The 20,848-nt window shown below is 48.1% G+C and overlaps 1 protein-coding gene and 1 long non-coding RNA gene across 11 annotated transcripts in view; one reads left to right on the forward strand and one right to left on the reverse strand.

The window, feature by feature from the left end:
- The window catches only part of Eml1 (EMAP like 1), a 173,372-nt gene that overhangs the window by 43,400 nt on the left and 109,124 nt on the right, over window positions 1-20,848 (forward strand). For 3 of the 10 annotated variants that reach the window (NR_174191.1, NM_001399711.1, NM_001399710.1), the window contains exon 1: window positions 14,264-14,400. The exons of 5 other annotated variants lie outside the window; for them this stretch is intronic. Coding sequence is in view for 3 of the 5 variants with exons in the window: in NM_001399711.1 (NP_001386640.1) it covers window positions 14,334-14,400 (67 nt within the window). In the remaining 2 variants the exon portion in view is untranslated. Of the gene's footprint in view, window positions 1-106; window positions 214-14,185; window positions 14,401-20,848 lie in introns of those variants that run through there. 2 more of the 10 variants (XM_063262135.1, XM_039112546.2) reach the window with 2 other exon arrangements.
- Window positions 9,952-13,989, reverse strand: LOC134479476 (uncharacterized). Its single transcript, XR_010052838.1, has 2 exons — window positions 13,160-13,989; window positions 9,952-12,117 (listed from the first exon to the last, which is right to left on the reverse strand). It is a non-coding gene; the product is annotated as an uncharacterized LOC134479476 (long non-coding RNA).

The raw sequence follows: 20,848 nt of genomic DNA on the forward strand, positions 1-20,848 counted from the left end.
GACCCCACCCTGTTCCTGGAGCAGTTCTGGGGGTCTAGGGGTCTCATTAGATCTTGCGTAATGGATGGCTTTACTGACGGCCAGGAGGACATGAGAGACACAGTCTGCTCATTGTCTGCTCTGCCTCCAGGCTCCCTTTGGAGGAGGGACAGCCGGGTGGCTCACACAGGGAGGAACAGGCTCCGTGTCTTTCTTCTGCTCCGAGAAGGTTGGGTGAGCATCTAAGCTGGCAGTTCCTATCCTTCATCTGGACCTGCATGGGGCTGGGGGATTGGGGGGACCTGTGGCGGGAGCCTCTGAACCATGCATGGGAGACAGTAGGAAGAGGCTAGTCAGAAGAGCCCCTGGAATGGCTCCAGGGGGGCAGGGTAAGAGGAAGATCAGGGTCTTGACAAGGTGAGATTCTGGACTAGGGGACTCTTTTCAGTTCTCAGAATGGGACTCTGGTCCCAGATAGGGAAAGGCTGGTGACCAAAGTCTTCATCACTGCCTATATTCCTCACCAGGTGTTTTTTGACACCCTAGGAGCCCAGCAGGACCAGTCTCAGCTCTAGTGTTCTGGTTGGCCATGCTGACTGTGTTGTATTCTGTGTTTGTATATTGTCTCCCTTCCCCCACGTACACCTTTCTTCCTTGCGCTCAGACTGCTCTACTCAGACCCTGCAGAACCCACCGCTATGTTCAGCACCTGAAGTATATCCTGGCCAGTACCCCAGGGGACTCCTGCTAGCCTTACTGCTAGTCTAGGGAGGTTGCTGCAAACCTTTAATAACCCCACTGGGATCCTGCAGAGGGTCAAGGCTTAGCTGCACCCCCCGAGAGACTCTTTGCAGCCACGGGCATGGGGTCCTGCTTGTTTGGGAGGCAACCAAGGGCGTTGACCTGGCTCTTGGGTTCTCTGCTAGTCAGGGCTGATCTGCTTTGTCCACTTGGGGCCCTCCCCGGTAGGGCCAAGACTGAAGCTAGACAAGGCAGGGGGAGGGGAGGCTAGGCTTGCATCCTCTTGGAAATGAGTTAGTATTTTAATTGCAAATCTTGCAAACCTCACCGACAGCTTGACTTTAAGGGAAAAGATGAACTAAATTTAAGCTAGCCAGTTAAAGAGCCAAAATGTAGTTCACTAATTAGTAGCTTAAAACAGAAACTAGTCCAGTAGTATAAAGAGCTTTGCTGGCTAAAGGAGAGGAAAGAAAGCCTTCTCTTCCCATTCTGGGATCCACCCAGTACCATGCTGGAGCCAGCAATGCAGTTTCTGAGGGGACACTGCCCAAGAGGTGACCACAGTCACCATCTTCATCAGCTATGCCCTAGGCACGATGGTGTGATCCAACTCGGACCAGTCTCTAACTTCCGAGCATCCAGAGGGTCTGATTCTGGTTCCCAGGGAGTACAGAGTCTAAAAAAAAGCACACAAGGACCATCATGTACAGGTCCTGGGTGCTGAGGAGCTGAGCAGAAGCAGGGGATGCACAGAGGAGAGGACAGAGCGAAACACAGTCCAGTGTGAGATAGGAAGTGGGGGCAAGCCCAAAGAACAGTATGTGGCCCATTTTCCAGGCAGGTAGGCTGACACACAACAGGTATGGTGTGTTGTAGGCCACCAACAAGATTAGCCTAGCCTCACTCCTGTGAGCTGGCAGGCCCCGATCCCTCTTCACTTCCCTGAGGAGGGACTAGAGTTGAGCTTTGACAGGCCGGCTTCCAGTGCGGAAGATACATTCTCATAGTGGGCTATGTTCTTAATGTAGTGGAATATAGCTTTAGAGACAGAGAGCCTATTGCATACATTTACCAGTCTCTTTTTAGCACCTATGGAATAGGTGCTGGGCTGGCAAGAAGGATTATGCATAAAACATTTTGCAGGCTCACTTAGAGCACATGAAGCTGGGTGTACTGACACCCACCTTTAATCCCAGCACTCGGGAGACAGGGGCAGGTAGATCTCTGAGTTCGAGGTGAGCCTGTTCTACAGAGAAAACTCCAGGGCTATACAGAGAAACCCTGTCCCGGGGTTGGGGGGGGGGAGGACTGAGGACAGTTATGATACAAAGAGCAGCATTTGGGAGAAATAGCATGTCTTTATGCTATAGCTTATGTGTGCACGCTTCCAACTGAAACAGACGGGCTTTCTAAATGATGCCTCTCTTTTGAGAATACTTTTTTCTGCCGCTTTAAATGGCACAATAAAATGCCCTTCTGTCAAAAATAAAGTCTTAGCAGGTGACATAACTACTCCCACACATAAACGGGACGCCTGTGTCTGCGGATTCTGTGGATTCAGCGAACCACCTGTCGGGGGAAACGCACATCAGAAGACTCACGTACAGATTTCTTTTTCTTATCACGATCCTCCAAATAGCGTAGTTTCAGTGCTATTTATGTAGCATTGGCATTGATGGCCTATGTTTAGCCATCACCTCTGTGTGACTTAAGCACAACGTTGGGGGCAGAAGTCATTGGTACTTCACTCGCCCGGCGTGCTGGGCTCAGTAAACCGGTGGCTATGCATCCTATTCTGGGAAACCCCATGGCTCTCTATGCAGGGTTTCTGAGCCTGTGTGGGCTTTGGTGTTGATAAGGGGTCCTGAGAGCATCTCCTGCACATAACCAAGGGGCCAACTGTGTGTGCGTATGCAGTCAGCAGCCCTACAGATAGAAGGGAAGAAATGTCAATGTCTCTGAAAATGGCGGAAACCTGAGGTCCTGTGAAATGCATTGGCGTGGAGTCCCCACTGGTGTGGAATCCCCAGGATGTGTCCAAGCTCACTGGAGTCACATCTGTTGGAAACAGCTGGGTGTTTAAAAAGGATTTATTTACTTTATTTGTGCATGTACGGGTATTTTGCTGCCTGTGTGTCTGTATATCATGTGTGTGACTGGAGGCCAGAAGAGGGTATTGGGGCCCCTGGAACTTGAGTTACAGATTATTATAAACTGCTATGTAGATTCCGTGAATCGAATCTGGGTCCTCTGGGAGAGCAGCCAGTACTCTTAATGGCTGATGTCTCTACATAATAAACAATACAGTGTAGCTAAGGACCGTGTCTCAGTGCATTCTAGTCTGTTGACCTCAGCAATTCCTATTGCTACTAATAACTATTAGTACCATTACTAGTAGTACAGTCTTAGTGGGATCCTCTCTTTTCCCACGTTGACAGGTTGACCACAGGTTTGTTCTCAAGCCACCTGTCCTGCTGACCCGCACGCTTCTCACCAGAATGGCCAACACACAGACATGTTTACACATTGATGTGTTGGGTAGGAATATTTTCCTTATGGAAGATGTACCATGAGGCCCTTGATGGAGAGCCTTTAGCCACAGTATCCCATAACTTCATTCGGGTGCAGTTGAAACTTGATCGGTTAACACAGACTTTAGGGTTTTGTGTCTAAGTGGGAAGGCCCAGAGCTCCGTCATCTCCATGGTTCTTCTTATTCAAACGAAAAGTCCATTCGGTGGAGTCTTGTACCTCTTCTCCTGCCATTGCCCTCAGAAGGCGGTTCCACAGATAGCCTTGGGTGGGGTGTGGGAAGGAATCAACACACCGAGTCCACACACAGGTAGATGCGGGGGAAGCAAGACTCCAATGTTCACATGAAAGGCAAGGGAGATGTTCAGTTGGCAATGCTCTCACTGTACAACGTGAGAACCTGAGTTTGATTCCCAGCACCCACAAAAAATGACCCAGGTGAAGTGTCAAACTTGGAATTCCAACACTGGACTCAGAAGCTCTCTGGTCAGTCAGCCTGGCAATTCGTAAAGCCCCAGGCTAATGAGAGACCCTGTCTCAAAAGTATAAGGTAGATGGCACCTGGAGAATGACACCCAAAGTCGACCCCTGACCTCCACCTACATGTTTGGACTCTATGTTCTGTGGATCCCTCTCTGCCCCTCATTCTGGACAGTTCCCCCCCCTGAGATGAGCAAGTCTGTAGGAGCTCTGTGGCAAGACCCAAGCTAACCCATAAACAGATCTTTTTCCTGACTTTCCTGATGAAAATCCAGGTTTCTAGTGACGTCACTGTATTTTCCAAAACTCTGCTGCTCAGAGGCAGCCCGAGATGGCGTTTTAAATACACACATGTGAATATCAGGGATGCCTCCCAGTGCACAATGTGGGCAGATTTCCACACTAGCTGGAATGGCCACACAATCTATTATCCTCCCTGGAATACTTCAGCAAGTCAAAGGGAGACAACTGGACATTTGCCAGGACATAGACAGGAACGTGGCTGTCCCAGGGTCACTTGGTTGAGCGTGGCTCTGATATTAGCCGATCATCTCAGTGGTCAGCCTGTTGCATGCCAAGAGCTGCTGTGGAGCCTATGGGTGACTAGATGGAGCAGACAACTAAATGTTCTCAAGATGAACCTGTCCCGTTGAGACAGTGTGAGTTGAAGTCCGTGTACAATGTCCTGCGGTGCCTACGTTATTGTTTGTGGGATATTTAGATGTTTACAGCTCCGGGATTTCTCAATGAAGACCGATTTTAGATGGCTCAGCAGGTAAAGGGGAAACGGCCCTTGCAGAAGAAGTTCATTTCCCAGTGCCAGCTCCAGGGCATACAACATCCTCTTTCGGCTTGTGTCTCATTTGCCTTCATGTGCACAAACCCACACACGGATGCACACATGGACACATACTTGAAAATAAAAATAAACCTTCAAAAGAGAAAACCAGCTGCAAATTGCTTTTTTAATTTTCCAGCTTATTTGAGATACTTCTGAACCTGAGAGCTCACTGGATGGATGCAAATGGTTAAGAACATCTTTGGATAGACAGACAATGAACAACGTTATCTGTGGGAGCGTAATGTTGGTCAGCATTTTTGTAACGGGGCCGTGAGGTGAGATGTTTGTAGGGAGGACGGTCTGTGTCTGGGTTGCTGCCTCTCTAACTCCTGATCCTGAGATTCGTAGGGATGCAGAAGTCACCTTCATGAAATGAGCTGTGGGATTGATAAAGGCCCGGGACATTTGAACTCTGGACAGCAGCCACTAAGGACCCGGAATCCTGGCCTGCATATTTAGGACTTGGCTCCCTAGGTTTCTTTTTTCTCCGCTAAGGATGAACATCCTAAAGAGAAGGGATAGCAGAAATATTCCGCAAGCACCCACAAGAGGAGAGAGCTATGAAGAGTCACTCAGTTACCATGAGCACAGCCTCTGGCTTTTGACAATCTTTAATTTACCCGGATGGAATTACAGAAAACTGCAAAGGGAGAGAAGGGTCATCATCCTCCCTCTCCCCAAAACAGGGGAGGAAAAGTTGGATTCTGGAAAATACAACTACACATTTCATATTTATATCAGTTCTGAGAAAAGCTTTCAACCGGTCTTCGAAGAAAGAGCAAGCATGGAGATGTTTGTCAGGAAAGGTTGTCATTAACAGGCAGCCCATCCATTCCCTTCTTTCATGGGCCTACCAGACTGGATGGACAGGGCTGGGGAGACCTTTCTGGACATCCCAGGGATGGTGCAGAGGACTAGGCCGGCTAAGGAGACAGCTGGGGCAACTTTATCTTTCGTTGGACAAACCTAGGAGTATGTCTGGGAGGCTCCCCCAGCAGTCTCCCCAGGGCTCTCCCCTCCCCCAGCTGCTCTGCTAGTCTGCTTATGGGGGACAGGGATGAAGGAGACACTGGGAATTCCGTACTCTGGATTCACCCCTGTCACAGAGCTGTGGGACAGATCTGAGAGTTGAAGAGATTTTGGTTGGCTAAAACGATGGATGGAAACCAATAGAATGAGACGTAGTGGAGAAATAAAGATGAATCCCGTCTTTAGATAAAAATGAAATCTATTAACTCAGCACAAGATGGAGAAAATCTGACATCCGCCGTTTGAAAAACACTGATAGGTTTATGATTGATCGTGGGTTTATATCCACCCCTTGGCTACATCATCGTCATCATCATCGTCATCGTCATCATCAATATTATCAGTAAAGTCAATGAGAACCCTAGCCACATCAATAAGGTCATAGTATCCTGGGTACTGTGGATAACCACCCTGCTAGAGAGGTAAGGAGTTAGAAAGTATGGGCCATGCTGTGTGTCCAAGCAGAGAATGTTATCCTGGAGAGATGCATTCTCTCTTCCACATTTGAAAGTCTATTGTGTGGAATGGAAACTATTTTTTGCTGGAGGAGTCATTCATTCCCTCATTCATCAGTATTTGCAGATGGTCTATCCATTTAACACAGTGTCACGGCAAACCTTAGAAGCATTTACTCCAGGAGAGGACACTGACATCAAAGATGTATGAGTCATTGCAGGGGACGGGCGGGGATGTGCATGGGGGTTCCCACCAAGGTGTTGCTGCTGGGGTAGCCTTGTTGCTGATGGAAAAGGAAGACGGGCACTCAGGACAGGGAGAGCTTGCCTTGAAGGTCCAGAGTGCTCAAATGTACGACATGACTGAAAGCTGCGATCCGGGGTTTGTAGTTAGCATGGTGTGGCAGGGTCTCTTAGATGTCAACACTGGCCTTTGAGGCAGGGACACAGAGTCTGTGTCCCCACGTAATGGTGGTTGACAGAATGAAATGGCATGAGTTAACTCTCTTTGTCTCAGTCCTGGAGCAATGGTGCCAACAGGACAGATCATCACACAGGGTATATTGTGATGTTTCTGCACACATAGACGCTTCAGGCATGATGCAGGCAGACAGAAGAAACTAGCCTGAAAGATTGAATTTTTTTTTTTGGCCGGGGGTGGGGCATCTAGGATTGAAAAAAGAAATCTATTTAATCGCTGAGATTCTTCAGTATTGGGAGGGGCTGAGTGTTGCTGTGTCAGGGATGCTGTAAAACAGACAGCTACATTGTCAGGCAGGCAGGAAGCCTCAGTGTAACATTCCTTATTGACGCAAAGAATCACTCTGTTTCTCATTTTATAGAACCTTTGTCACGGAGGGTATAATACATGTTTACTTACATTGTATTGCGTATATCATGTGCCATTTTTGAGCCGGGATCTCACTAGGTGTCCCAGACTAACTTCAAACTATGGTCATTGTGTCTCGGCCTCCGAAGTGCTGGCGTTATAGCTGTGGTCCAGTATACTCCATTTCGGTTTTATATATTAATATCAGGAGTAGAAGTGGAGTCCTTGGCTTTGGGATTCTCTGATGACTGTGTGTTTGTTTGATAGGACTCCTATGACAAAATGCCACACACCAGGTGACTTTAACTCTATTGTCTGAAACTCTAGAGATTGGCAGGCTACCTCCTCTGAGGGCTGTAGGAGGAGCTCCCCGCTACCTGTAGATGCTGTGTTCTGTCTTCTTGTCCAAATATCTATCTATCTATCTATCTATCTATCTATCTATCTATCTATCTATCTATCTATCTATCTAGTGTGTGTGTGTGCACATACATACATGGGTGTGAATGTGCTTGTGTGTCTGCATAGAGGCCAGAGGAGAGAATTGCATGTTCCTGGGCCTTGTTCCTTTCAGGCAAAATGTCTCTGTGAGCCAAGAGTTTTTTGTTTGTTTGTTTTGTTTTGTTTTTCCAGCTACTCTGATAGCTGTTAAGGTTCAGCCATCCTCTGTCTCGGTCTCTTTCACTGCTGGGTTTCAGGCATGCAGGGGACCACACCTGGCTTTTGATTTGTTGCTGGGATCTGAAGTCCAGTCCTCAGGCTTTCTCAGAAAGCACTCTTGTCTTAGTTAGGGTTTTAGTGCTGTGAACAGACACCGTGACCAAGGAAAGTCTTCTAAAGGACAACATTTAATTGGGGATGGCTCAGGTTTAGAGGGTCAGTCCAGTATCATCAAGGCAGGAGCATGGCAATATCCAGGCAGGCATGGTGCAGGAGGAGCTAAGAATTCTACAACTTCATGTGAAGGCTGCTAGCAGAATACCTACTTACAGGTACCTAGGAAGTGGGTCTGATAGCCCACACCCACAGTGACACACCTACTCCAACAAGGCCACACTTATTCCAACAGGGCCACACCTTCTAAAAGTGCCACTCTCTGGGCGGAGCATATGCAAACCATCACATTCTACACTCCGGCTCCATAGACTTCTTCAGACATGAATCTATAGGGGCCATACCTAAACATAGTATAATGAAAAATACATTTAGTCCAACTTCAAAAGTTCCCATAGTCTATATAGCAGTCTCAAAAGTGTTGAAAGTCCAAAGTTCAAGGTCTCTTCCAAGATTCATCCAATCACTTAACTGTAATCCCCAAAGCAAGACAGGAAAACACCTGCACATACTCCAAACTCTACATCTCTATGTCTGATGTCAAAGTGATCTTCAGATCTCCAACTCCTTCTTTTTTCATATTTTTTTGACTGCGACAAACTTCTTTCACCTGGGCTGGTTTCACTCCCTGTTAGCAGCTTTTCTCAGCAGATAGACCATGACTCTAGCATCTGGAACATCTTGGAGTCTCCAAGGCAACTTCAGTGTTACAACTTCTTGTTTCAATGTCCGGGATCCACACACGATCTTCTGGGCTCCTCCAAAGGGCTGGCATCACTTCTCCAACTCTGCCTTCTGTAGCACTCTAAGCTCAGGTTCATCCATTGCCACTGCTGTTCTTGGTGAGCATTTCATGCTACTGGCCATCTCTAATACACTGGGGTTTTCCAGTGCAACTAGGTTTCACCAATAACCTTTCATAGGCTCTTTCCACGGTGCCAAGCCTCAACTCCTTTGCATGACCCTTCAGTCCTGGATTGTCAACTGCAACTGAGGCTGTACCTTCACCAATGACCTTCCACGGCCTCTCACAATGCCAAGCCTCAGCTGGTCTTCATGATGCTTTCCTGCCTTCAAAACCATTAGTACCTTGGTGACTCTTACACATTACCAAATACAGCTGCAGCACGAGGTGCAACCCTGGCTCTCTCTGGAACACAGCCTCTTTGTGCTTTCAGAAAACACTTCCCAGAAGATTTCACCTCAGTGATGCTGGTCTCGTCTTAATCACCACTAATTCCTTAGCTCCAGCTGACCAGCATCAGTTTTCCCAGTAGTCCTTTTATTCTGGACTCTAAAGCCAGAGCCACATGTCCAAAGCTGCTGAGTTCTGCTGCTTTCTGGGACTGGAACATGGCCCCCTTGTTCTATTACATTATCACCAGCTTTCTGTTTTCCAATTTCTTCATTGCCTAAGCTTGGCTGTCCTGGAACTTGCTCTGTAGACTGACTTTGAGCTCAGAGATCTGCATGCCTGTTTCCTAAGCACTGGGATTAAAGGTGTGAGCCACCAATCCTGGATTTAAGTTTTTCTTTACCTAGAACTTGGCTCTGTTCTATCCTAGACTTGAACTCTGTGATATGCTTGTCTTTGCCTCCTAAGATTAAAAGCTAGTACTGCAGTGCCTTGATCTAAATTTAGTTGGGTGGAATCTTGTCACAGATCACTACTCCCTTAATTCAATTTGATATCCTTGAACACAGGATTCAGCTCTATTTCACTTCCTGGTGCCCCTTTAATACTCCAACCATATAGTTTATAATTTTCCTTTCTCAGCTTGCTGTGCTTGTTTAAAATGCTCTTCATGAGACCTAACCAGAGAACAAAGTCTATGATGGGCCTTTCTGAGTCTTCCTTTGTCAATGTAATTAATCTGAACCTTTTCACTTTAGCCTCAGACAGACTCTTTAGACAAGGGTAAGAAGTAGTAATATTCTTCACTAAAATACTACAAAACAATCTCTAGAAGACATATTGAAATTGTGCACTGAAACCTCTTGGGCTAGGTCTGCACAATTCAAATCACTCTCAATAATGAAGTCTCCCATATCCCTACTAGGATAGACCACTAAGCCCCATTTAAAGCAAGCCACTGTTTTCCAAATCCAAAGTCCCCAAATCTACATTCTTCCAAACAAAAGCACAGTCAGGCCTATCACCCAACTCCTGGTACCAACTTCTGTCTTAGTTAGGGCTTTAGTGCTGTGAATAGACACCATGACCAAGGAAAGTCTTATAAAGGGCAACATTTAATTGGGGCTGGCTTACAGGTTCAGAGGTTCAGTCCATTATCATCAAGGTGGGAACATGGCAGCATCTAGGCGGGCACGGTGCAGGAGGAGCTGAGAGTTCCACATCTTCATCTGAAGGCTGCTAGTGGAAGAATGACTTCCAGGGACCTAGGAAGTGGGTCTGATAGCCCACACCTACAGTGACGCACCTACTCGAACAAGGTCACACCTACTCCAACAAGGCTACACCTATTCCAACAGGCCACACCTTCCAAAAGTGCCACTCCCTGGGTGGAGCATATGCAATCCATATCAACTTGAACCTACCATGCCACATCTCTAGCCCTTGAGAACACTTTCATTGTTCCAAACTGTGACTGTAACCCCAGCAAACAGCAGCTTCTTAAGTCTCACATCCCAGTGCCTACCCGCCATTTCCCCTCTGCCTCCAATCCTGACTACTCTAGGAAGGTCATACAAGTAGAACCCTACAGCATTTATTCTTTGGGATTGGCTTAGTCACTCAACATAAAGTACTCAAAGTTCAACCATGTAGCAGCAGGTGTCAGAATTCCTTTCCTTTTAAAGCTGAAGTCATATTCTAGCCTGTGGATACCTCACATTTTGTTTATTCGGTCTGTTACCAGTGCATACTTGGGCTATCCCCACCTTCTGGCCCTTGTGCCTAATACTGACATGCATGTGGATATACTAAAATCTCTGCTTTCAATTCTTTTAAATATATTCACAGAAGTGAACCTTCTGTTTTTTTCTTCCCCCTCCCCTTCCCTCTTTCTCCCTCCTCCTCTTCTCCCTCCTCCTCCAACAGCATTGTGCTCTCTTCATTCATTCGCAGCCCTAGTGTGGTGCCTGGCACTGGGCAGATATTTTTGGAGAAAGTTGAACAAAACAATAGGTATGCACAGCCTCACATTTCTGGGTGATATTTTTCTTATTGTTTCTCTATGAATAAAGGCTACAAAACACCCATTTTCCTTTCTCTCTCTCTCTCTCTTTTACACATTGCACAAATGCCGGTATTTATCCCACTGAGTACTGTGGTTGCATTGTCCTGCAGAATCTACCTCATTAATTACAATGACAACATTTTCTGGGCTCGGGTCACAAATTATCTCAAAGTGATGTGGGACAATTGTCTGTTAAAATGTTTGGGCACACACACAAAAAAAATCACACATTATCAATTAAGCCTTTAGCGATTTTTCTTGGAAGTTTTAGGTCCTTATTAAAATACCGTCTAGATTATATCTAATTGACTTAAAATGTCTATCCTTCTAATTATTCTAAATTTTGCTCTTTTTTTTTCACCCAAATTTTATGATTGTGGGAAAACCACGACTGTTTTAATCCCCAAGGTTAAGAGTGTAATCATGGTCTTTACGGCCTCAGGAGTGAGTGGCCTGGGTTCTGAATGAACTGTTAGTTGTAATTTCACTCCCGTGGAAACAATATCCTGTAAGAAAATCTCTTGCTCTGCTTAGCAGTGAAACTGGGAGTGCTCTGCCTCTCCTGCTCTGCTTAACAGTGAACTGGGCGTGCTCTTTTCAGGTAGTGGTGTGCTATGGAGATTGGAGGACAGCCTTGGGTCAGTTCCCGGTTTCACCTTCTTTGAGAGTCTTTTTTCTTCTTTCTTTCCCTTCATTTTTTCTTCCCTCCCTCCCTCCCTCTCTCTCTTTCTTTTTTTCTTTCTTTCATTGTTTTGTTTATTTTGGCTTTTTGAGACAGGGTTTCTCTGTATAGCCCTGGCTGTCCTAGAACTTGCTCTGTAGAGTATCCCAGCCTTGAACTCAGAGATTCGCTGGCCTCTGCCTCCCGAGTGCCGGGATTGAAGGCTGAGCTATAGTTTCTTTTTGTTGTTCAGCACTGAACATGCCAGGCTAGCTGGCCCATTAACTCTCACATTTTCCCCCCCATGTCTGTCTCCCGTCTTACTGTGGGAATGTCAGGACTGACAGTGGGAACTACCACACCTAGTTTGATATGGCCCTGACTGAGCATTCCAGCTCAGGGCCTTATGCTTGGGTAACTTTCTTCACCAGGCCATCTTCCCAGACCCACGTCTCAGCTTTCTAGTGACGCTATCCAGCTTGTCCGCAAGTATTTCCGCAAAGCAGCGAGGAGAGAGCATAAAGGTTGGGAGGGGAGCTGGGGAAATGAGAAGTCAGAGGGCTTAGAGTGAGTATTAAATCTCTCCCTTGGGAAACTCCCTCCCTTACAGATGGCAGAGGAGCTGCGTGTGCCAGGTTGGGGACAGTGAGGACTCTTGACCAACCATCCGCCAACCATCCTTGGTCTCATTTCCTTTCCTGCCCATGGACCACGCGCAGTCTTTACCGGGGGCATCTGGGGACCTGTCTCCCACCAACGTTCTCTCTCCACAATGCTGCAGGGCCACCTGGAGGCATCTGTCCTCACCATGTACGTGGGGTTTTCTCTAGCCTGGTCCTTTGTAGATGCTGCTCTATAGAGAAGGGAGGACAGTGCCAACCTCCTGGAAGCTCTGTGCCGGCAGCTTCCTGAGGCTATTTCCTCTTCGGAGCTGCTGGCTTCCTGTCTGTTCTTTCCGCACTCCCCTCTCTGCCTCCCCACCGCTTTGGTACCAACACCTAGCTAACTTTCTACTTGTTGCTTTAGAAGGCTCACCCAGTGATCGCTTTGCCAGGGTCTCCTACAACTGCCATAGCGATCTAATGGAAGATTTGCTGTCCTGGCTCGACCTTCCTCATCCATCTGGGCCTGTCCTACAGTAATCTCCCTATAGCCCATCCTCCAGTCTTCCTCCCTGTGATCATCTGGGCTTCTTGGTGCCCCATCTCTGGAGCACTGAAGGCACATTGGGTTGTTTGACAAGTCCTGATTCTGGCGGTCCAGGTCACAGCCGACCTCAGCCCTCTAACCCACCCATCCACCGATGCCTGAAGACTTCCTTTTGCCCTTCGGTCTGCAGAGCCTGTCTTGTTTTTCCCTTCCAGGCTTCTTGTCTGGACCCTTTCCCTCAGCCCAATCTCATTCCCCATATGTCTGCAACACGAGCCCCCCAGTCAGGTCAGGCCAAAGCTCCTAGCCTGACAGCAGGCTCTCTCATCTTCCTCGTTTCCCTGCTAGCGTGGTTCTCCCTCACCCATGTGGTACAGTTTAATCAACAACATCTGGAGCCCTCCTGCTCCACCCATCACACATTTCCTACCATATAACCGCGTTTTCTAAGTGTGGTCTCCTTAGGACAGGGACGAGGCTTGAGCTTCTCTTCCTTCTGCCTACATCTTTGAGGACCAGAGTGACACATCCCATCCCTAGCCTTGTCCTCTAGTGAAGTGTGAGAAAATAGACTTCAGAGTCCTAGAGAGGTCTGGAACTTTTCCGGTTAACTTTCGATTTCGTTATAATCACGTGACTATTAGGTGACAATTGTATTCAAGATCTGGAAGTTAGAATTTCACCTCTAGTGGACAGAGCCCACCCATCGCTCAAGCCTTCCTTTCTCTTCAGCTTTCTCGCTTATCACTTGGCAGAATCTTTATTTCTAGCCATGGGTAGAAAGGTTCAGATCGCTAACTTAGCTGGCACTTATGTATCTAGGCTGAGTGTGTTTACTGACTCTTGGGTTTGTTTCTTACAATTTTCTTAAGTTGACATTCTCTTCCTGGTGGTGAGCCCAGACCTGTGGGTCTTTAACAATGTAGTCTAAGGTGACAGCATCATACGAGCTGGTCACAGAGGAAGGAGGACGTGGTACACCTCTTTCTGCATCCTTAGTCCCCCATGGGGTTCGAGGGTTCTCGGAGTTACAAGCCCTGAGCTGGAGAACTTGCAGATCAGGGGATGAGCCTTACTGGAAGTGGTCCGGTGGGAGGCGCTATGACGGTGGCAAGCACCACTGTGTTCCAAGTTTAGTGCAGCAGCTGTTCGGGGTGCCGGGGGCACAGCGCGTGGAGGACAAAGGGTGGGCAAGAGGGTCCCCAGGGTCCGGGAAAGGGCTGTAAGCGTTCCTTGGCTTCTCTCCCTTTCCTCCCCACCCCCACCCCCAACCCGGAGCATTCTGGCTGTAGACCTTAGGAGCAAGGACCAGGGAGGGGACCAGGGCGGGGACCCAGGCGGGACCCAGACGCGCCCAGCTCTGTGCCCCGCCCGCCACGTCTCCTCCGGGCCATGCCACCGAGGCCGCCCCCTCGCGGGCAGCGCGGGCGCCGGTTGCTCGTTCTCGGCGGCGGCGGCGGCAGCGGCGGCGGCGGCGGGCCCGGGTTGCCATGGTGACCGGCGGCAGCCACAGCAGGGCCGGCCCCAGCGCCAGCGCCGCGGCGGCTCGGCAGGGCGCAGTGTGTGGGTGAGCGCGGCCGGAGCGGGCGCGGCCCGGCCTCAGCATGGAGGACGGCTTCTCCAGCTATAGCAGCCTGTACGACACGTCCTCGCTGCTGCAGTTCTGCAACGGTGAGCATGGGCGGGCGGACGGGGGCACGGGGACCGAGCGGCGAGGGCCAGGCCGGGCCGCGGGCGAGGCCGCGCCAAGTGGCTCCGGTTCCCGCCGGCGCATTGTGCTGGGGCCGCGGGGCCGCGCTTCTCCCGGGCTGCGGGCTCCCGGGCTCCCCGATACCCATCCCGGGCTCCCGGCGAGGGCGGATCTGTGGTTCTCAGAGCCCCAGCGGATGCAGCGGCGGAAAGCGCGCGCGGGAGCCCGGGAGCCCCGGAGCCGGGAGGCCCGGGCAACCTCGTCGTTCCGGGGACGTGTTGCTCTTTCGCTTCCAAACTCACATCTGTTTGGACAGTGCTGGATGCAGAACTCAGCAAACAAATCACTGCCGGAACAAAAAAACAAAACAAAAACAAAAACAAAAACAAAAACCTTTTCAGGATGCAGGCAGGGCTGGCTGCAGATGGACCTCCAGAATCCTTTTGGGGTCACTTGGATGGAATCATCACGGTTAAATGTGCTCCGGAGCGGGTGGACCTGGCTTAAAAGTGTTAGACCTTATTTATTTTGTTTATGGCATCATAGATTTTTTTTCTCTTTCTCCGGGTATATGTGTGTGGCAGTTTTTACAGGGAGGAGACAACCATTGCTACCAATATGGCATCTTAAAAATATATAGAATCATACGTGCTGTAAAGATTTTATAGTCTCTCTAGCAGGGTTGGGAAAGATTTTTTTCCATCGCGCTCTGCATATTTTATCAGAGCGTGATGTACGATAATTCATGCACAAAAGTTTACCACACTTTTTTTTTTCATATTGGGAGTTATTGCCTTGGCAGAAGTTCGTTAAGGGGTGAAGTGTGGCTTTTGCAGAATTTGCTCGAGTGCAGCCAGGATAAATTTCAATTCCAGACCCTTGAACGACTGGAGAAAATTTACATTGCAGTTGTAATTCTAGGGAAATGTTTCTTGCTTGGTACCACCTGTTTGCAAAAGAGGGCTGGCTATCTCTGAGCATTCAGAGGGACGAATGTGCTGATTCACTCGGTACCCTGTTTCCCTTTGTCTGGTGGAATTTGCCTTTTTCTTTTAATGACTATATATACTTACGGTTTTCATGTGGGGCAGATAGATTGTGTTTGGTTTCCCACCGGCCACTGGGGTACTTAATAGTATAGACTCATGGGAATGTTTCTGCTCCGGGGCAGGTTGAACAGATTCTTCAATTAGCACTTTGAATAGTTTCCTTAATTGACTGATAATCAATCACGTCTAAACAGCTACTTTTGCAGTCCCGGGCAGGTACAGCCTTTAGCGTGGTTCTGGTGGATTCTCATTGTGTTGACTGGGACAGGCGTGAGGCGCACAAAAAGGAACGTTAGCCAGGCACAAAGCCTTTGCATACCCCGTATGTGGGCATATTATTGACAGTTGGAGTATGAAAATGGGCACAGGAACTTTATTGGGGCAGCTCTTCAGGGTGGGGCACCCAGCTTCTTTGGTAGTTCGGCTATAAAATTGTTTCATTTGTAAGTTGTTTCATTTTGGACTCTTGCCTTCTATCGGCTGCCGGCTTAGGGCTGCTGGTATGATATTTGGCTGGTAGTGAAGATTCGGAAAGGAAGCTGAAAACCAGCTCTTTTATGCTGGGGAGGTGACAACTGGGGGAAAAATAGCTCTAAGACAGAACAATAATGGTGCTTTAAGACCACACCAACAACTGTTGAATTTGTTTCCCTTGAAGAGTTAGCTCTGCAGTATGTAGTTTTTGGAGTTACCTTCGTGATGAAAGTTTAAAACCAAAGAGGCTTTGGGGGATAGAAATGGCTGTTATCCAGGGGTGTCTTAGGCAACAGATGTGCTGGCGTGAAGTTAGTCAGTAGGTTTGCATGAAGTGAAAATATAAATGAATCCCACTCGGTTAACTGCGACCATGATTCAGTTGAAGCAGCAGGTCACAGAGATGCCGTCTCAAAAAGAACTGAATGAAACTTGAGTGTTTCCTTAGGGGCATCAGGAAGGGGGTCCTTGACTTTTAAAGTAGAGATTTACATCACCGGGGCTAGGTCCCAGCGGGGTAATATGTGAACTCACACATTTTCATATGCCCAGCTCGACTCAAGATTTTCAAAGTGACAGGGACTCAAGTCCTAGCTGTACTGGATCATCCTCAGAAGAGGCAGCACACACTTACCGAGCGGATGGCCACAAGACAAAGTACCGGTGGAAGGACACATCTGTAAGAGACGCTCCCCTTAGCAATGAGATGTCTAAGCTCACCTCTCAACTGTTTTCTGTTGTCTCCCGGTACTTGGTCTCTACTGCCTGCCAGCTAGGAAGTTCAGAAGCCTTCGAGCTCCTGAAAAGGCTGTCCATGCACATCTTTTAGGGGTCTGCTCACTTGTTTAAGTTGAAGTTGCATGCATTTTTTTTCCTTCTAAATATTTAGAATTTGTAAAGTGAGCTGGGAATCTCAAACGTGTGTGTGTGTGTGTGTGTGTGTGTGTGTGTGTACATGCGTGAATGTGTATATGGGCACATATGCATATATGTGTGTATGGGAGAATGGTGTGGTGTATACACATATGGGTGCAGGTGTGTGCGTTTGTATAGGGCAGTGCTGTATATATGTATGTATGCACATATGGGTGCAGGTGTGTGGGGCAGTGCTGTGTATATGTATTTATGCAGGTATGTGTATGCATATAAGGGTGTAGGTGTGTATGCATGTGTGTGTATGGGGGAGTGGTGTGTGTACGTGTGTATGCACAGATGGGTGCAGGTGCATGCACCTGTTCATATGCACATGAAGGGCAGAGGTTGGCCTCTGGTGTCTCTCTGCTGAGCTTTTGAGACAGGGTCTTTCTACTGAATCCGGGGCCTTCTCTTTTGGTTAGAATGGCTGGCTAGCATTCTCCCGTCCCCAGCTCTGGAGTACAGGTGTGTGTCATTGCACCTTTTAATAGTGGGGATTCAGGGTTGGGGATTTAGCTCAGTGGTAGAGCGCTTGCCTAGCAAGTGCAAGGCCCTGGTTCAGTCCTCAGCTCAAAAAAAAAAAATAGTGGGGATTCAAACTAAGCCATCTCCTTAGCCCCACAAATGCTTCTTAACGTTGTAATGAAAACAGTGTTCTGAAAAGTGGGCTCTAGCTATCCTCCGAGAAGAGTTTTTATTTTTAATTTTTATCACATTTATTTCTGTAGTGTGTGTGTGTCTGTGTGTCTGTGTGTCTGTCCCTTCAGGCCAGAATACAACTTGAGAAAGTAGGTTCTCTCCATCTACCTAATGTGGACACCAGGGATGAAACCCGGGTCCTCCGTCTTGGGGACAAGCACTTTTGCCCAGCGAGCCATCTCACCAACCCTTATCTTATTTTTATTAATTCATTTCTATAGTTCTGGGAAGCAAATAGTTTTACCACACCAAAAAGTACCCATGGTAACCATTCGCAATTGGTACCATTGCCCTAGCCCCTGACAACCGTTAATCCTCTATGGATTCCGGATATTAAAAAAAAAAGTTTTTATAAAAGACGTGTTTTAATTTTGCATATGTACATTTCCGTAGAGGGTTATGTGACCTGAATTCAGGTGCTTGTGGAAGCCAGAGGTGCCTGGTCCCCTGCACCTGGATTTTTGCATATCTTTCTGAGCTGTAGGACGTGAATGCGGGAGATCAAACTTGGGGCCTCTGCAAGTTCTCGCTCTTAACTGCTAAGCTCCAGCCCCCAAAGATGTTTTTAATCATCATATATTAATCAGGTACAACCATGGGCTTCAATAAGATGATTTTTCCCCCCCTGATATGGGTAATGCTAGACCAACACGCTCACTTCTGTGTGGACATAGGTCCTTATTTTTCTTGGCAGGTAATTAGGAGCGGAATTTCTGGATTATGTGGTAACACTGGGTTTAAGTATTTCAATGAGCCTATTTGAATTTTTTGAGCTATCTATCTCAAGCTCTTTCTCCTACACTCGCTGATAAAGCAGCAAGACCCAGGAGAGACTGGGATGGGAAGGAGACAGAATGTCCCTGCTTTGTACCTGTGGGTCTGTAGATATTTCTGTCTGTCAGCTCACTAGGAGTCAGCGAACAGACGGACACTTCACTCAGCAGGCAATCTCCGGTTCTTGGTTGTTTTCTTAGGACTTTGAGCTGATTCTCTAAAGTCGGGCCGACCTAGAAGTCCAAAGGTGAATCCAACAGATGTGGCTGCTCTTGCTGAAATAGAGGCCCTCCGGCCTGCCTCTGCCCCTACCCCTGGTGCAGAGGACGGCCGGCGACACTAGATGCCACTCACCAGCCCTCATGTAACATTTCCTTGTTTGTGCAGTTCAGACCATCGGGTTCTGCGTGGAGCCAAAAGCTGGCCCTCATTTTGTTCTCTGGGTCTGTAACAATCAAATTTAATCTCCCACACGTGCCAGTGGGTCAGCCTGTGTTTGAAGCCCACCAGCCTTCTTCTAGACTCTTCTTTTGATTAAACGTTAACATAAACAATTTGCAGGGCATGGCGGTGTGTGCCTTTAATCCCAGTACTCATGGGAGGCAGAGGCAGAGGCAGGTGGATCTCTGCGTGTTCAAGGCCAGTCTAGTGTACATAGTGAGTTCCAGGACAGCATTGACACTTTTTTTTTCTTTTTCTTTTTTTCGGAGCTGGGGACCGAACCCAGGGCCTTGCGCTTGCTAGGCAAGCGCTCTACCACTGAGCTAAATCCCCAACCCTCATTGACACCTTTTTGAGGGTGCAGGGGGGAGGAAGGTAAATTGCTCATTCTGCACTGTTCTAGACCCCTAATCTTGATTTGTGTCACCCACATTTGCTTCTTTTTTTCATTGCTTTTTAACTCGTTACCTGCAGGTGACTGTGAATCTAGACACGGCCTTTCCGTGTTTTGTTGTGCGCGCGTGTTTGGAGAACAGTGTCTCCTGGTGTAGTACAGGCTGAACAGAATACTGAACCTCTTGTCCTCACATCCTTAGTGTCGGGGTGGCAGGAACTAGCCTGTGCCACTGTGGCCAGCCGTGGTATGTTTGTGTTTCAATTACATTCATATTAATTGTGTGAGGTCATTGGGGGCACCGTGCTGCCCATACAGAAGTCGGAGGCTTTCTTTTGGGGAGTCAGTCCTCTCCTGCCACTCGGGACCCGGGAGTGGAGACTGGGTCAGCAGGCTTGGCAGCAGGTGCTTAGCCATCTTGCCAGCCCCCTGGCGAGTTCTTTAAGTAGAGCCAGACACATCGCCCTACCCATCCGGTCTGAGATGATATCGGCTGCTTCTCCGGTCATCACTGCCTAAGTTTACCGAGGAGTCTAGTGTTTTACTGTGGCCAGGTTCTTGCTCTTACTTTCTTACTGTTAGTAATTTTATTTTGTTTGGGGGCGTTTCCTTCGGTAGGCAGGACTCTATCAAATGATTATCCAACATAACCCGTGCTCTGTGTGCTGTGGGTGGGCCCAGGACTCCCTGGCGGTTAGCTTGGAGGCAGCGTGGAGGTTGGAAGCTTATGGCCCTGGCTCATAGCCTTCGCTTCCCTTCTTCCCTGTGAAAGAGGTGTTGAGAAAACCCTTGGGTTCCCTCTGGACTCTGTGTAGTATGTCTCCTGCCTTCCCAAAGTGGCCCGTGCCTTTTTTTTTTTTTTCTTGCTAATGACCAGGGCCAGTCAGCCTTACTTGTCCCGCCTACTCAAATTCCATTGTAGGGTGATCTTTCCAGCTCCTGGAAATACTTTTCTCTCACTTTGAAATGGAAATTTGTTTTTGTTTGTTGTTGTTTGTTTGTTTTAAGGTCCCACTGTTTAACTCTTGCTGTTCTGGAACTCGCTGTGTAGACCAGGCTGGCCTCGAACTCAGAGATCTGCCTGCCTCTGCCTCCTGCTTGCTGGGATTAAAGGCATGGGCTGCATCCAGCTAGAAATTTGTTTTCACTTCCATTTATTTCTCCTTTAAGAGCTAACGGTGATTTAATAGTAACATTTAAATTTTTTAAATTACGTTTCTATTTGTGTGTGTGTGTGTGTGTGTGTGTGTGTGCGTGCACACTTGAGTGTTTGTGCCTCTGCCTTGGCATGTGGATGGAGACTAGGGGGCAACTTGCAGGAGCTGATTCTCTCCTTCCACTCTGTGGGTTCAGGGAATTGAACTCAGGTCATCAGGCTTCACGGCAATCACCTTTACCAACCGAGCCATCTCGGCAGCCCCTTCTTAATCATCTCAGTCCCTTCTGATGTCTGTAGTACTGGTGACTGTCTCTTAACTATGACTTCTGGTCAGCTTTTCAACGTGACCAATACTTAAAAGTTTTAGCTGGATCTAGGACCTCCTCAGGGAACCACCTGGACACTGAGGCATCTCCAAACTTGTGTCACACTGTCACACACTCTCCTGCATGGCGTAGCTCTGACCTGGAAGGGTCTGGCAGGGCCGGTGGTGGCCAATCAAAAGGAAGAACCCGCATGGGAGC

This window comes from Rattus norvegicus, chromosome 6 (assembly GCF_036323735.1).
Source record: "Rattus norvegicus strain BN/NHsdMcwi chromosome 6, GRCr8, whole genome shotgun sequence".
In the NCBI taxonomy this organism is placed as follows: domain Eukaryota; kingdom Metazoa; phylum Chordata; class Mammalia; order Rodentia; family Muridae; genus Rattus; species Rattus norvegicus.